The 18,563-nt window shown below is 31.5% G+C and overlaps 1 protein-coding gene across 1 annotated transcript; it reads left to right on the top strand.

The window, feature by feature from the left end:
- Positions 1 to 13,237: 13,237 nt before the first annotated feature.
- Positions 13,238 to 17,916, top strand: LOC141537903 (uncharacterized). Its single transcript, XM_074259108.1, has 5 exons — positions 13,238 to 13,988; positions 14,101 to 14,238; positions 14,422 to 15,251; positions 17,571 to 17,753; positions 17,797 to 17,916. The coding sequence occupies exons 1-5, from the start codon at positions 13,238 to 13,240 to the stop codon at positions 17,914 to 17,916; spliced, it is 2,022 nt and encodes a 673-aa protein (XP_074115209.1).
- Positions 17,917 to 18,563: the final 647 nt, after the last annotated feature.

Here is an 18,563-nt window from a genome sequence, read left to right as displayed (position 1 = left end):
TATTGTAAAAGAAAAATTTTAGCCATTGGATAAATAAACACATTATTATTATTATGTAATTAGTTTATGAGATAAAAATGTAAATGTTAAATAATAGCCAGAGGCTAAATAAAGATTATTATTATTATTATATAATAGTATAGGAATCATTCCTATAATTATAGATACCATTCCTATATCATTATGGGAACCATTCCCATCGTTATAGGAAATGTTTCCATAATTTTGGGTAAATTTCCTATAATTACCTGGGAACTGTTCCCATAAAATTATAGGAATAGTTCCCATATTTTTCTTTCCGTGTAGTTTAAAAATGGAAATTTTTCATTATTAACGCCCCGCAATCGTCTTTTGGGTAGAATATCGTAAAATTCGTTCATAAATTAAATTTTCATTACTAACAGAAAATTCCTACAAAATTTGGACTCTGGGAGTTGTAGATTATATATATATATATATATATATATATATATATATATATATATATATATATATATATATATATATATATATATATATATATATATTTATAACCCATAACAAATTTAAAAAGCTTTTCTTTATTTTTACAATTTTTATTGTCAAAGTACACAGTACATTGTAATCTTGTCAGAGAATTTTAATTATATTACACGAATTGTAATTCTACTACACTATTTTCAAAATTTAAAAACAATACTTCTGAGTTTTACAAACATGAGACTGATATATCAAAAAACAACAATGTCTTTCCTACTTATCCTTACTAATTTTCAGTCTATGGTTGTTGATTTGTAATAATAAATTCGTGGCATCATTTATTTTTTATAAATTTTAATAATACGCTAATGCTCAAACGATCATTCCGAAATCGATATATTTTAATGAGTATATGTTAGACTTTAATTTTTGTAATTTCAATGAATTATACATAATTTAAAAGTTAGTCATTTTCCATTAACAAACAGCGTTAAATAACACAAATAATGTAAATAATAAATAATCAACCGTAATGCTCAACCAACACACAGGATTAGCTTATAAGAATAATGAGATGCTGAACCACCTTTTGGGCGTACAGCGTAGGGCGTTAGGTATCGGTCTGGCAAGCGCGTGGCTCGCGTTCAATTCTTAGTAGGGTAAATATTATTTTCACTTTACATTATCTGAGTCGTAAAAATTAGGTATACATAAGGCGCAAAATTTTGCAAAATCTAGTCAGCGCTTCGTAAAAATAAAATTACAACAAATATTAAATGAAACTTTAATTTTTTTATCGTTTCAACTATCAACTACTTATATACATGCATATATAGGGGGGGGGGGCAAATGGGGTAAGGGTAGCAAAATGGGGTAGCCCCAAAATTTCATAAAATAATTTTTTTTCTCCAAAAAGGTCTTTTAGTTTTCTAAAAGATATTTTAACGTCATTTTCCACAATTTAGGAGAAAAAAAATTTTTTTATTTACAAAATATGAAAAAAAAATTTGTTTTCTAACTTTTCTTACAGTAATTATTATCATTATTGTGCATCATGATAAATTTTTTTTCACATCTAATATATGATGTAATTCGAAAAAAAAAATTTTTTTTCGATTTCTTTCGACACGATCACTCACAAACGAATCAACAGAGTTTAACCGGCTTGGTGTCGATCGACGTGGTTTTTTAATGTTAAGAGCTGATTAGTTTTTGGATTCGATCAGTCAAACCGTTTAAAAGTTATTAAAAAAACACACATTTGAAAAAATTTTTTTTCGTAGTTTCTTTGAGATTTCTGAAAATCTACCGGTCCGAATCGGTCCAAACCATATTCAAAATCTAAGTTCAATCAATCCCTTTCGATTGGCGTCAACTGCGATAGAATCGGTCAAGCCGTTCAAAAGTTATGAGAGGTTTACATGCATTCACACACACACACGCGCGCGCGCGCGCGTTTTTCGCTTTATTTCTATATTTATCAAAAGATATGCCTAAATTAAGAGTCCAGCGGTCTGAACTTGCGTTAGCTTTACATTAAAAATACTATCTGCGAGCAAAATAACCGAATTTTCCGTAATCTCCAGCAAAAATTACGTAAACATCAGATATCAGAATCCGGGGACCTAAAACTGCATACGGGCTTCTCTCTTTAGCCGAGGGGTCTTACCCACACAAAGTTGCCGTTAATGGAAACAATCCCAACCATCGGCCGATATCTGGCAGCCAACGATTGGCCAGTTATAGGGATATGTCAACGGGCCATACTTGGTTAAACGCTGGTCGCCGTCTATTGCGGACATTAATGTTTTGCAATTAATATCCATTTATCGCCCAAAGTCTGGCTGTTCTTGGCCAATTTGTTGTTTTATAATAACACAAATTTGGGTTTTCGGAGATGCATTACGCGAAGTATAATATTTAAAAAATGAAAAAAGATATTTTAATGTTTATTTAAGATTATTATTGATACAAATACAAGTTATATATAAACTTATATAAATAAATAAAAAAAATATATAAACTTTTATACAAGATTATCGTAAATCTAAACAAAAATAATGAGTAAATAAAACAAGACAATAAAAATTTTAAATGTGATTTTGAAGTTTGACTTGAGAAAAGAATGGCATAATTTTTTAAACAAACATATAACTATTGGAAAGATCAACTATCCCTTATTAGAAAAAGAGATTTAAAAAGATTAAAATTGTTTGAAAAAATTGAAAAAGATTTGATTTTTACTACTACATAGATATACACTTTACATTGAGGTAATCTTTTTGAATCTCTTTTTCTAATAAGGGATTAGCCTAAATAGGTTTGGTGCAAATTAAATTTAGAATAAAAAAAAATAATCGTCTTCAGACATTTAAAAACTTTATACAAAAATCGACAAAATTGAGTACTAATAAATTTCATAATCTGTATATGCAGTAATAAAATATATTTCAATAATTCAAATAGCTAAGTAGAATTTTTCAGTTAGATTCCAGCATGCAGCGCAGCCGGTAATGATTGAGACTTTCACGCAGACGAACCAGGTTCGATTTCCACTTCCACTTAACCTTCAAAATTTTTTCAGAATATCCGACTAGGATCGATGCTCCTGTGCTACATCTTCTACTACTTGACTTCATAACGCCAATACGACTATAGGAATCAAAAATTCTACGGCATATCGGCTAAATTTTTAGTTTTTTTTTTTTTTTATTTTAACATACTCAGCCAATGATCAGCCATTAACGGCCCGATAACTTTTTTTACAATCGGCCGATAATCAACTGCCGTTAATGGGCCGTTGTTATCATTTGGACATTCAGCCGTCCGTGAGCCATTAAAAGTCGCCAATGATCGGCCATCAACCAGTATCCTTCGCCCATCGATGGGCCATCCGAGGGCCGGTTTTCGAACTTTGTATGGGTATTTTCGGAATGAAAAATTACTGACTAGTAATTAAAATTTCGAGTTGCCTTATATCATTATAAATCGTATTTTTAGAATTTGAAAGTATTCGGTAGTATTCAAAATTTTCAATCATCTTAAATCCTAATTAATGATATTTTTAGGATTTACAAGCATTTGACAGTATTTAAACGTTTAAATCATTTCAAATCTTGTTAAATCATACACAATGGCTCACTCACTTCTGGAGAATAATTTTAAAAAAAAATTTATATCACCAAAATTTTTAACTTCCCGCTAAGAAAATCGAAGATTTTCAAAAATCGGGAAGTTTTTGGTTTTACCCCGTTTTGAAAAAATCGAGTTTTCATCAGATCTCGACGTTTTGAGGTCCTAGGAAGCTTCCCTGACTACTCCCGCGATGTTGTCATTGTGTGTAAGTGTGTGTGTGTGTGTGTGTGTGTGTGTGTGTGTGTGTGTGTGTGTGTGTGTGACCCGCTTATAACTTTTGAACGGTTTGACCGAATCGAACGAAACTAGTGGCGTTCCAAAGAGCATCATCAAACTTAGATTTCCTGAAAATTTGAACCGATTCCGAAAAAAATTTAAACCGAAAAAAAACCCAAAAAACTACGAAAAATTTCGTTTTTAGATGTAGTTTTTTTGGAATAACTTTTAAACGGCTGTATCGATCGATTTAAAAAACTAATCAGCTTTTAACCTTGTAAAACTACGTCGATTGCCGCTAATACGGTCAAAATTGATTGATTCGTTCGAGAGATATCGTGAACGAAAGAAAACCAAAAAAAGTGTTTTTTCGGAATTACTCCGAAATTTCTCGTTCGATCAATTTATACTTAAAGATTCTTCATGATGCTTAAAAAACTTCATTGAATGCTGCCAATCGCGTGAAAATCGGTTCATCCATTCAAAAGTTATTGCAATTTGAAATTTCAAAAAATAGTGTTTCAATAAACTTTCATCATACTTTTGAGCTCGGAATGCTTATAAGCATAGAACAGCTATCTTTTTGAGCTCGAAGAGCTCAAAATGACGCGAAAATTCTATTTTTGAGCTCGAAGAGCTCAAAAAATGAATATTTGCAATTTTGAGCGTTTAAGTATGAAATTCGCGGGAAGTTGCAGAGATGGCCTTTAGGGTCAGCCGTTTTCCAAATTTTTTTCTTCTTTAATATTATTCATTTATTCTAATCTCATAAAAAAAAACGTTTTTAAATTATAGTTGTTATTTTTTAACTTACCCCACCCCTTTTCACTTTCTCTGTTTGGAAAAAAATTAAATTACAAAAATTTTCGATTTGAAACTCACAAAAATTCTAATTCAGCACGATGTAAATTTAAAAGTACCGCCAAAAGATTTTTTGATAATATCAACGGTTGGTAAAATGATAGTTTTTGAAACAGTCGCTGTGGCGTTGTAAATAATGAATATTTGGATTATCAAGCTCCGAGGTGAGAATCCTCGCTTATCAGCTCGCTGAAAAAAATCAAATTAAACATCCATTTATAAATGGAGTAGCTCGAGAAGATTGGCTGCGAGGATTCTTAAAACGTAACCCCACCTTATATTTAATAATCAAACAGGATATCAAAGCTTTGGATAAAAATAGTGATTAGTTCCAGTTCTTGAAAGAAAAGTTTTCTGCGATAAGTGATGCAAAATAAAAAGAAGAAATTTCGGATGGACCCCAAATTCGAACTCTATTTCAATATGCAAATTTTATAGAAAAAATTGACGACCTAGAGATTTAACGAAACGGAAAGAGCAGCTTGGGTAAGTTTTAAAAATGTATCCCAAAACTTTTTAGGAAATAAAAAAAGCGAAAACTACAGGACGTTAGTAGAAGAATTGGTGATTAATTACAAAAATGTAGGTTGCTTAATGAACCTTATCTACATGTATTCTTCATGTATTCTCATATTGACTACTTTCCTGAAAAGTTTGGAGACTACTGTGAATAACCCTGATTAAAAAAATCAATTGAAAAGAATTAAAACTATTTCAATTCTTTTTAATTCTGCTTAATTTCGATGGCCGCATTAAAAAGAATAGAAAATAATTCAAATACCGGTAATTTGAATTCTTTTTAATTTTTCGTGCAGTATTAAAATGAATTAAAAAAATATTCAAACTTCTTTCGTTTTAATTCATTCCAATTCTAACTATCATATAAAAAATAATTGAAAATAATTCAAACCCCGGTCATTTTAATTCTTTTCTATTCTTTATGTAGTATTGGAATGAATTCAAAAGAATTCAAATTTTTGAACGTATTTCAATTTCTTTTAATCATTCAGAATGTACCTGAAGTTCTGAACGTTTTTTTATGAACGAAAATCAAAAAAAAAAATTTTTTTGCTTTTGAGACTGAAAATGATTTTTCAGTTTCAAAATGAGTCAAAGAGCCCGGGAAATAGTACATTGGATTCTCGAAATCCCAAAATAAACCCTCCAGACACCCCTAAAGACTTAGACATCTCAAAAAAAATTCAAAAAAAAATAGTTCAAAGGGTCGTTTGAAGATGTAATTTGTTTTAAACACTCCTTTTACACCCCTACAGAATATAAAAAATAAACAAGCCAATAACTCCTCCGGAACTACCCTTCGAGCTACTCGAAAGACTTAGAAATCCGAAAAAAAATTCAGAAAAAATAATTCAATGGGTCGTTTGAAGCTGTGATTTTTTTTAAACACTCCTTTTACATCCCCACAGAATATAAAAAATAATCAAGCCAAAAAAAATTCAAAAAAAATAGTTCAAAGGGTTGTTTGAAGCTGTAATTTTTTTTAAACACTCCTGTTACACCCCTATAAAATATAAAAAATAATCAAGCCGATAACTCCCCCGGAACTACCCTTCGAACCACCCGAAAGACTTAGAAATCCGAAAAAAAATTCAGAAAAAATAATTCAAAGGGTCGTTTGAAGCTGTAATTTTTTTTAAACACTCCTTTTACACCCCTACAGAATATAAAAAATAATCAAGCCAATAACTTCCCCGAAACTACCCCTTCAGCCACCCTAAAGACTGAGAAATTTGAAAAAAAATTCAGAAAAAATAGTTCAAAGGGACGTTTGAAGCTGCGATTTTTTTTAAACACTCCTTTTACACCCTCACCGAATATAAAAAATAATCAAGTAAAAAAAATTCAGAAAATTGGGGGTGTAAAAGGAGTGTTTAAAAAAATCACAGCTTCAAACGACCCTTTGAACTATTTTTTTTGAATTTTTTTTCAAATTTCTAAGTCTTTGGGGTGGCTCGAAAGGTAGTTCCGGGGTAGTTATCGGCTTGATTATTTTTTATATTCTGTGGGGATGTTTGAGAAGTATTTAAAAAAAATCACAGTTTCAAAGGACCCTTTAAACTATTTTTTTGGAATTTTTTTGCAAATTTTTAAGTCTTTGGGGTGGCGCGAAGGGTAGTTCCGGGGGAGTTATTGGCTTGATTATTTTTTATAGTCTGCGGGGGTGTCAAAGAAGTTTTTAAAAAAAATCGTAGCTTCAAACGACCCTTTGAACTATTTTTTAAAAATTTTTAAGTCTTTGGGGTGGCTCGAAGGGTAGTTCCGGGGGAGTTATCGGCTTGATTATTTTTTGTAGTCTGTGGGGGTGTAAAAAGAGTATTTTAAAAAAATTACAGCTTCAAACGACCCTTTGAACTATTTTTTTTTGAATTTTTTTTTGAGATGTCTAAGTCTTAGGGGTGGCTGGAGGGGTAGTTTTGGTATTTTGAGAATCCAGTATACTATTTTTCGGGCTCTTTGACTTATTTTGAAACTGAAAAATCATTCTCAGTCTCAAAAGCAAAAAAATTTTTTTTTTTATTTTCGTTCATAAAAAACTTTCAGAACTTCAGGTACATATAAAAAAACGTTCAGAACTTCAGGTACATCATTCAGACAAAAAATAATTATAGAGTATATATCGCAATGGAAATGAATTGATAAGAATTAAAAAATATGAATTCCTTTTAATTTGCTTCTATTACAGGTGCGGAAAGAAATAAGGATAATTTACCGATTAAAATGAATTAAAAAAAATTGAAAGTTTTTAATTCATTTTAATTTTTTTCAAGCATACAAACAGAACAAATTTGAGAATTATTTACCGATAGAAATGAATTGATAAGAATCAAAAGATATGAATTCCTTTTAATTTTTTTCTATTACAGGTGCGGAAAGAAATAGAGATCATTTACCGATTAAAATGAATTAAAAAAAATTGAAAGTTTTGAATTCATTTTAATTTTTTTCAATCGTATAAACAAAACAAAATTAAGGATTATTTACCAATAGAAATGAATTGAAAAGAATTCGAATTTGTTAATTCTTTTCAATTCTCAGCAATGCTGAAAATTCAAAAGTATTTACCGATTGAAATGAATTCAGTAGAATTAAAACCCGTGAATTTATTTCTATTCTTTTTAATAATTCGGGAAGCCAGAAATTGAAAAAGTATTTATTGATTGAATAGAATTGATTTGAATTTATTTTCTAGATATGACGAAAAAATCCAGGAATTAAAAGTATAGAAATGAATTCATTTTTCGTCATTTTCAATTCTTTTCAATTGATTTTTTTAATCAGGGAACAGGGAGAACGATTCCATTAAGACATAAGTCAACTGGAGACTAAGTATTAGGGTATGCCAAAATGGAATTTCCGTGAAGAACCTTTTAAAATTGGAATTTTTAATTCTGCTTTCAACAGCAGCTGTGTTTAGGCATTTCCTGAAATATTTCGGGGTCAGAGGATTTATTTGATTTTCACAGAATTTTTAAAAGGAGATTCAATTTTGCACTTCCGGCCAAATTTTGAATTTTCAGCGGAAATGCCCAAACTAAGCTCCTGTTAAAAAATTTTATTAAAATCAAATTTATCGTCTCCCTTTAAAATATCTCAGGAAACGCCTAAACACATCCCCTGTTAGAAGCGGAACTCAAAATTCTAATTTTAAAAGTATCAAGGGGATTGGAATATTAATATGATGGCAGATTTTTGCTGGACACTTAAAAGGGATACACCAAGAGATAATAACAAACGGAAGAAAAATCCACTGTTTAGATCGTTTGAGAACAAAAGAGTTCGATACTAACGAAGAACAGTTTGAAATTCGAGAAAATCGTTCTGTTTATTCTATTTATGCGTCATTTCTTATAAATATTACAATATTTTATATTTTCCGATTATTGACTTGTATTTCATGCATGAAAAAATACGCAAAAAGTATTTAATTATGTTTCATAGATTTTTTTTTTCATGTTTGTGACTGGAATTTTCCCGATTTTTTGAGGTTCTTTTTAATTTTAAAACGTCATGGGACAAGATTTCAGATTCAAATTCAGTAAAACAAAATACATGAAAATCATACTCATTCTGAATACAAAAAAATTTTTATTTAAGATAACTTTAATTTTTCATTATTTATTGCCATTTTTTTGGGTTTTTCGTTTTTTGTTTTCAAATTTGGACGGTTCACCAAGCTAATTAACGTTCAGATTTAGATTCAGTAAATTGAAATACAGAAAAACCATACTTGATCCGGGCCCACAAGAATTTTTTCATTGCTATTGACGGCAATTCTTTGCAATTTTTGGGGTTTTTTACATTTTGCTCAAAATTTGAGGGTGACCGGGCTAAACGGACTCGAAATTCCGATTCAGCGGGTCGATTTACACGCCAGTAGATAGGTCCGGTCCAAAGTACATACCACTTTTTTTTTTTGTGTGCCGGTGTTAATATTTATTTATATCGAACTAGCTGTTACCCGCCTGCTTCGCTAGGCATTTTATAAAATTGGATTTTTAGATCTAAACTTGAAATTTAATCAGAGTATTGTTTTGACTTTCACAAATTTAATCAAATTAGCATATACTTTTTATCCATGTAATTATACCAGGTAATATTCATTGTAACTTACAATGTGCAATCATTATAATGTTTGCGTGGCTTTTTTTCAAAAATAAATAACAATTGACACGAAGAAAAAAATTTGAAATGAGAATTTGGTGTCTATAGGAGCTATAGCTTGGAAATTAAAAATTTTTAATGTTAACATCCACCTTCGCAAACCCCTGTGAGATGAGCTATCGTAAAATTCTTTTATAGATTATTTCTACATCTCTTACAGAAGATTCCTACCAAATTAGGAGTCGATAGGAGCTATTGTTTAAAAACGGGAATTTTTCATAGTTAACGCCCCCGCAACCCCCCTTGTGGGTGGAATTTTCTAAAATCCGTTCTCAGCTGACCTCTACTCGGCGAAAAGAATATTCCTGCCAAATTTCAAGTCTCTAGATCTTATAGTTCCAGAAATATCGTGATGAGTGACTATATCTATAGAAAGTCTTCTATATGTATATGTATATAAAATTTTTCCTGAATTTTCTTTGCTATAAACCTCACGAAGCCCGAGACCTTTCCAACGAATGCAAAACCAAGGAAATCGGTTGGTGGGTTCTGGAGTTATAGCGTCAGGAAGGAAAACCCGACTTATTTTTATATAGTAGACTATTTATGACTAAGCAAAGAAGATCTATGACATTAATAATGTTATAATGTAACAACGGTGAAATATATGTACGTATGTACAGGAATATGTTAACCTAACTGTTATTGTAGCAATTTTTGTTTTTTTTTTTTTTTTTAATTAAGTAAAATAATTTTGATTGTTTTAAAAATATATGTAACGAATGTTAACTACGTTGTCTAACTTCGAAGTATAAATAAGCAACACAAAATGGTAAATGAATACTTTCATTACAAAGAACAATAAAAAATAAATAAATTATCTAAGTACCATCATTGATGAAATTATGTGTATTTCGGTACAAGGCATAGAACTCAAAAACAACTTACTACTTATAAACTTTCAAATTTACAAAAGTTCATTATTAAACCAATTTTAATGAGAGTTAAATCTACTTTAATAATTTTTATTAAAAAATTTTCATTATTGTTCGTCATAGAGTATAATAAATAAATTTTTATTTCAATATTATTGTATAATAGAGAAGGAAACCTCTCTCTATGTTCTATACTAGCTGAAGGAAAAAAATCATATTTTTTGTGGATGAAATTTTTTTTGTATCTGAAAGCAGCTTTTTAGACCACATGTAAAAAAAACCTCTGGATCATTCAGAATTATTCGATTTCATTTTACCTAATTTTGCTTTTTTAATGTCAAATGATTGAACAACTTCTTACTTATTATCTGGAGATCATCATGACATCAGAATATTGGATCAAAAAATGATGAGAGTAAAAAAAGTTCGTTACATTCACGTTTATATTATAATTATAAAATATTATAAGTTGGAATTTAATATTTATAAGTACAATTTTCAACGTAACTTTTCATCTAATTGTAAGTGTGGTACATGTAAGCGTTATACATTTATTAAAACAGCGGAGTGAATACTAATTCTAAAAACTGTCAGTACAAAAAAATCTATTTGAAATTTGAAAAAAGAAGAATAATTATATTACATCTTGCTGTGTGCCCTATTTTTTTCTATCAAGACCGGTTTCTGTAACCCCACATCGGTTAACAAAAGACTACTTTTTTTGCGGACACAAACGAACAGTGAACTTTTTTACTGGTTTCATTGTTTCTCAGTTCCTATTATTTATAAGTCTTTATAGTTTAAGCATATGGCTCTATTGTCAAGCAAACTATTTATAGAATGGCAAAAAAATGCATAAATCTACGTTTCATTTAAAGCGTACTAACCGAATAATTAAAAAAAAGTATGCGCCTTTAACAAGATCGAGCACTTTAAAAGCTCGCTATTATAATTTTAACTTCCTGTAGAAAAAAAAAATACGGTTAATTTAAAATATTCACAGAGGGTTTTCATTTTTTTTTCGATTTATTAAAAATTTTAAATAATTTGCTTCTTAAGAATAAATCTTCATACGCTTAGTTTTTCTCAGTTGTTTTATTTTTATTTAGTTTCTTTGATATGCTTTAAAAATTGAAAATTACTTTGACATCTTTATAGCAGAAATTTTTTATTGATAAAAAAAATAACACAGTTGAATACTTGCTTCACCTTACTTCATTTAAGTGTAAAAATGATTTTTCTTCTCATTAATATTGAAAAATGTATAGTAAGGAAAATAAATAAACTAATAATTTCAGGGTGTTTCAAAATGGCTCAAATCCATTGCATAACGAAATTAAGCCAAAAAATAAATTAATGTCGACCTTCACTTTTTAAGATTTTTCAATTTCAATGTTCTACTCCCGCTTTGAACATTAATGATTTTCGAAAGTAGGAATTCCTTAAATTGTTGATTTTAAAAAGTCATTTTCTAATCAGACGTCACCACGCGAAAGAAAAAAAATATTGCTCAAGTAGCAATCCAATGGATCGTGAACATAATATCGTGATGAACACAAAACCATTCCGTTATTTTTAAGAATCTTCAAATCCTTCCCTGATTATCATATTTCTATAAGATTAAAAATAATTCAAAATGATTCATAACTTTTGATCATTTCATATCATTTTTAACCCCATATAATAAGTTTAAAAAACTAATAGGAGTGATTGAAAAACTTTAAGTATTCTATATCGTTTTTAATCATATTTTTGCCATTAATAATTATTCAGAACGATTAGATCGCTTTATTGAAAAAAACTTTTAATTTTCTTAGTGGAAAGTTAAAAAAAAAAAAAGATCATTCAAAAATTTTTGAATGGTTGTAACTTTTTAACGCATTGTTCAATTTTGACTTGCTTGATAACACTCGACGAAGTTGTTCAAGTACAAAAAACCACCATTCGGCCACACCCGATACAGAAAGGTAGATTTCTTAATTTGATCACAGTAATAGTTACAATTTTTTATGCTACCTCCAGACCGTGTTCATAGAATTTATGAATTAGAGGGAAATTCTACATTCAATAATAAGAATTATAGTTTATTACACGAGCTATAATATGCACTTTACATACTTGCGGTTCAATGAGTTATGTCGAAATTATTTGAAGACAATTTCAAAAAATTGATTATTCTTCATATTTTTGCAGTTTTAAAAGATGTGGAAAAAATGATTAAACAAAAAAGTAAAATAATATTAATCAAAACTTATTCCATTACATAAAGTTTAATATTTAATTACCAGAATTTAGTAATCAATTATAATTCTGAAGTTATTTGGGAAAATATCGTAAAATTTGAGTGTCTTGAAAATAAAAAGAATTTTTTAAACACCCTCAACTCTGGACCAAATGGACCGATTTAGCCAATTTTTTAAATTGACCGTGATTTTCCTTTATAACACAAAGGCACTGAGTTTCATTATTAAGATAAGCCAAGAATTGCAGCCGGAATCATCCTGATAAGGTCGATTCTATTACATATGTATATATCGGAGAGTAAAGTACAGTGGAGTATTTTCTGACGAAGCGATGAGAATATTCTTTAGGATATTTCTATTTTTTAGTTATTTTAAGAAATGTAATGCTACTTTAATATTTTGTAAAATAAGATATAACTAAAATATTTTATTGCGGTAGGCTTAGGCCTAGGTAGGCACATGGTTGTCAACGTAGTCGGGATCCCAGGACGATAGGGGTATCATAAAATAAATAAGGAAAAGAGAAATGTGCAGCAGGCAGACTATTTGAGAATAGTTTTTGAAAAGACAGTCTTGCTTTGAGATCGAAATTGAACGGACGTCCTGGTGATCGCGAATTCGTTATTTCCTAAGTCTTGGTCTATCGCAAGATATTATTAATATTATTGTGTTCTGAATTAACTTAACCTTGTACGAGTTTATCTACTCATTCGAAATAAATGATCTTTTTGTAATTGTGAATATTAATTAATTGTAATAATAAAAATGAGTGAATCACAAAATACCGGATCCCCAACAATAATTCCTGCCTCCCTGACATCAGAAGTGGGATCGTCTCCATTTGGTCCAGCACCCGATCAGTGGAATACATTTTTCGAGTTTATGAAGAATTTTTTACCAAACCCGTCTTCGGCAAAGAACAACGTTACTTTACCGAGGTTTAATCCAGAGAGTGTGGGATCGGATCCTGTTGCATGGTGTTCAGCTACGGAATTGTGCCTGTCAGAAAACCCTCTTCAAGGGAGTGGGTTGATATCTGCACTTAGTGAAACCTTGGAAGGCTCAGCGGCTCAGTGGATATCTCAAGCAGCAATTCCGGGTATACAGTGGCCACAGCTAAAGGAACTTTTTGTGTCACGTTTTGGTGGACAAGAAACTGCGACAGCGGTTGTGCTGAAAATTCACCAGGAGTTACCAACCAAGGATGAAAGTGTCGGCGCATTCGGTATTCGACTTCGATCATCGCTGAAGGCCCGCTGGAGGTCTTTAACGGTCGACGAAATTATTAATGCAGTTGTGCTTGCACGATTGACTCACATCGACAATCGGGTGGAGCGCGTAGCATTAACTACCGACATCAAAACGGAAGTTGACTTTTTGAGTGAAATGCGAGGCTTTTCCTACACTCGAAAAAGACCCGTGTCAGCGTCAGATAACTCTTCTGCACCGGATTCAAAGCGTTTCAAGCCAGCGGTGTCAGTGAAGTGCCATTTTTGTGGAGAAATAGTCACAAGAAGTTTGAGTGTCCTAAACTTAAGAAGAAACACGTAGAGCAAAGCAGTAACTATCGTGGCAGCCAAGGATCACCCTCGTCATCGCGTCCTGTGACGTGTTTAAATGCGGAGCAGCTGGCCATATTGCGCCAAACTGTACGACTTCAGGCAGCGATCGTAGCGGTCCAGGAAACAACAAGGACAACGGTGGCGTCGAACGTCGTGTAAATCTGTGCACAGTAGCAGCTCCTACGGGTATTCTGAACCATCTTGGTGAGTCGTTTCCATATTGTTTTGATTCGGGAGCGGAATGCTCACTAATAAAAGAATCGATTGCTCTCGAGTTTTCGGGAAGAAGAGTCAACGAATTAGTAATTTTAAAGGGTATCGGAAATGATATTGTAAATTGTAATTTGCAAATTTTGTCTACTGTTATTATAAATTCGTTTACATTAGAGATTCTTTTTCACGTTGTCCCGGATGAATATTTGAACGAAAATATTTTAATTGGTCGAGAAATTTTAAGCTTGGGATTTGAAGTAAATATTTCCCAACTTAATTTTAATATCGGTAAATCTAAAGTCATAAATGAATGTAGTAAAGTTGAAATCATCAATTTTGATACCGTTGATACCGATGTTGATAAAGACGATAAAATAAGATTAGTTTCAATATTAAAAGAGTATGAAAGTTCTTTTATTACGGGTTTTCCTAGAACTCACGTTAACAGTGGTGAACTTGAAATACGTTTAATTGACCCAAGTATTACGGTACAGAGAAAACCATATAGACTTAGTGTAGAAGAGAGACAAATAGTTAGAAAAAGAATTAATGAATTGCTTGAAGCGAATGTTATTCATCCTAGTAATTCACCGTTTGCTAGCCCTATTTTACTAGTTAAGAAAAAAGATGGATCAGACCGCTTATGCGTTGATTATCGTGAATTAAATAAAAACACAATAGCAGATAAATTTCCTTTGCCACTTATTTTAGATCAAATACCGAGACTTAGAAAAGCTAAATTTTATATCAGTTTAGATATAGCCAGTGGTTTTCATCAGATTCCCATACATCCAGAATCTATAGAACGTACGGCATTTGTCACTCCTGATGGCCAATTTGAATTTTTAACAATGCCATTTGGGCTTAAAAATGCTCCTTCTGTTTTCCAAAGAGCAATTTTAAAAGCACTAGGTGAGCTCGCGTATACTTACGTTGTAGTTTACCTAGACGATGTATTAGTAATTGCGGATACAATAGAGGAAACGTTTGAAAGACTTCGAATGGTATTAAAAATTCTTATAGATGCGGGATTCTCATTTAATTTTTCAAAATGTTCTTTCCTTAAAACATCTGTTTCATATCTTGGGTATGAAATTAAAGATGGAGAAGTTCGTCCAAACCCTCGTAAAATAAATTCTTTAACGTTGTTACCCGCTCCTCGGACAGTTACCCAGCTTAGACAGTTTATTGGCCTTGCGTCTTACTTTCGACGATTTGTCCCGAGATTTTCACAAATTATGAAATCTTTATATGCACTCACCTCAGGTAAAAAATATATTGAGTGGACTGAGGGACATGAAAATGTTCGACAAGAAGTAATTCGTATTTTAACCAATGAACCCGTTTTAATTATTTTTGACCCGGATTATCCCATAGAACTGCATATACCGATGCCAGTTCCGATGGGTACGGAGCAATACTTATGCATAAAGTAGATGGTAAAAATAAAGTTATTGAATATTTTAGTAAAAGAACAAGTCCAGCCGAATCCAGGTATCATTCCTATGAACTTGAAACTATGGCTGTAGTTAAATCAATAAAACATGTAACAGGGTAAAATTACCCTTAATCGATAAGTCACCGGATATCGATAATTATTCGACATAGCACTGGCGCGTCTCGATCTTCGGACCTAAAGGGAGAATTGGAGGGGGTGAGTTTGGGTTAAAATAGGTGAGCCGTGCAGTGGAAAAGGGAGAAGTAGTGTGACCGCCAGACTGAGTGCCACGGAAATCAAGAAGGACCGATCCCCGGAGTAGTGACGAGACGAAGGAAGCCAACTACAACTAGGACTTCATCCTCAACGAGTGAGTTAGATCATCGTTTTATTCTTCAAGGTATCAATTATTACTCTGTGGGAAAGAAGTGGACCGCGCTTTACCCAATACCCAGTTACTTCTCCTATTTTATCAATTGGATCGTAATCGACGATTACTAATAAATTAATTGTGGAACATTTGCTAGTTTTGGATTTAGTGATTTTCATGGGGGTTTATACCCGAGGATCACTCAATCGACCTTGCGGGAAAATTTTAATAACTAAAAATTATCAATTAATTAATTAACATCTGAAAATTCGTTAAATTTATTTTTATAACAATTAACTTAGTAAAATTGATTAATTTTTGTCATTGGAAAAGATCGACAAATTTTTATTCGTGGAATTTTAGTCAAGCGTCAATTTTTGTGTCGCAGTAAATTCCAATACCCAAGGTCAAACAAAACAGCTAGCGAATGTTCTAGCAATTAAAATTTGAATATTTCGACTTGTGTCGAATTTTTTATAATAGATAAAACTAATAGAAAATTATTGATAATATTTTATATTAAGAATTAATTAGTAAGAATATTTTATATTAGGAAAATTATTAATTGAGAATATTATACAGTGGAAAATTATTAAGAATATTATATTAGGAATTATTTATTGAGAATATTATATTATAAAATTATTCCGTCAAGTGTGAATTTAATAATTTTGGGATTAAGTCCGTGAATTAATTAAATTAATTTTACTCTAATTTGATAATTATCGGCGTGGACATTAAGTCCTAGGAATTAGTTAATTGAGTCAAAAATTGTCACAGTAAAAACTTAGTCAGAATTAATTAATTAAACTTGTGTTAATAATTTTGAACGTGATTGAGAATTTTATATTGTGATTTATTTAATTATCAAAAGTTAATTCAAGGTATTAAGACCTTTTGTTTTAAATAGTTATTGTATATTGTTAAGACCATGTGTAAGATAATAGTCTTAACATTAAATATTTAGTTGCCGGGACTGGGTGTTAAAAGATGGAGTAGACACATTCGTGGTTATAATACTGTTTATTCTAAATTAATCACAGGCATAGTTTATTGTACAGAGTTTGAGTAGTTTACAAATATTGAGCACTTTGAACATAGTTATAATCTTGAATTATCACATTAAGTCATGAGTACGCGTTGATTGAGTTAATTGAGTTGTATTAATTAATGCATATTAATTAGACTGAGCATGAGTTGTAGAAAGTTGATCTTCAATTGAACTGTTGATTAACTTACAATGTAATTAACACTAGCAATTATGAGCGAGAAATATGAGTAATGTTGTAGAATTAGGTCACCAGACGATTAATTAATTACACTTAATTAATAGTCATAGTATGAGCGTATAAATTGGATTGACTGAGTGTAATGATTGATAGAGTGAATGAATGCAAGTGTAGTGAGAGTTTGAGCTTGAGTCTGTAGAGTTCACAGTAATGATTAATTGGATGAGCTGTATAAGTTAGAGTCACTGGATTATTAATCAATTAATAACATAATTAACTCTCACAGTGTGAGCGGATGAGCCTTAAACTAACGAGCTCAATTGAGAACTTGAGTCTCGGGATACGAGATAGAACACACAACGTTGAACACGGAATGGCGACAGGCCCAAGAGAAGGAGGCAGTCACACCCAATCTCCACCAAGCAACATCTGCAATGCGGCAGTTTATTTGCCGCAGAATGACGCATCAGTTAGTAATTGTAATATGCATTGTTGCTGGGTTGAACGTGTAGGTGACTGTTGTACGTATGTATGAGAGAGAGCGACACATGGGTAGCCATGTGACAATGAGTAAGAGAGAGAGGGAGCATGAGAGTATCGATTGTGATAAAGTGATCTCAGATGATTTATAACAAATACTTAATTGTACCTGAGTTGCCAATGATTGCTGGTGAGTGAAGATGAGTAGCGATGCTGTAGTTGGCTTCAGTAAAGTTGAGTAGATGAGCTTGGAGATTTTGTAAATACAAGGAAATGCACTGGTCACGGTAAATGCGTGTGTACGCTGTACAATTAGCACGTGTTATGAGGAGTATGGCTGTTTGCCGGTAAGCCAGTTGAGTTGCGGTGGGACACCCGAGAGCGCTTGTGTAGCGGCGCCTCGGTGCTACCAGTTTGTTGCGAGAATGTTTGAATGATTCCGCAACACCATGATTATAAGTTACTGAGGAATTTTAATCCATCTAATATTTTAACGGAATTAAAATTAACAATTGGAATTTGAGAATTGGTTGTATATTGAATATGGTTTGTTGTTTTATTAACTTACTAATGATTGAATAATTGATTTAAAATATTTAATTAGAATTAGTTACAGTCAATTTTATTAAAGTAAAATTTATAAAGTAAAAATTAATAAAAGTCAAGTCAGTAGTGTGAGTGTGAGACAAGTGTGGGTTATGAGAGTGTGCTGCAGAACATCTAGGTCTATGTTTCGTCGCTGGGCTGTTGTTCTGTAGTAAAGTGTGTATAAGCTGCAGGAGTATCTAGGTCTATGTTT

This window comes from Cotesia typhae, unplaced genomic scaffold (assembly GCF_013202065.1).
Source record: "Cotesia typhae breed Kobodo isofemale line unplaced genomic scaffold, CoteBio_Ctyphae contig_20, whole genome shotgun sequence".
NCBI classification, from domain to species: domain Eukaryota; kingdom Metazoa; phylum Arthropoda; class Insecta; order Hymenoptera; family Braconidae; genus Cotesia; species Cotesia typhae.
The sequence above is the reverse complement of the archived record's forward strand: the minus strand, read 5'-3'. Positions and strand labels throughout refer to the sequence as shown.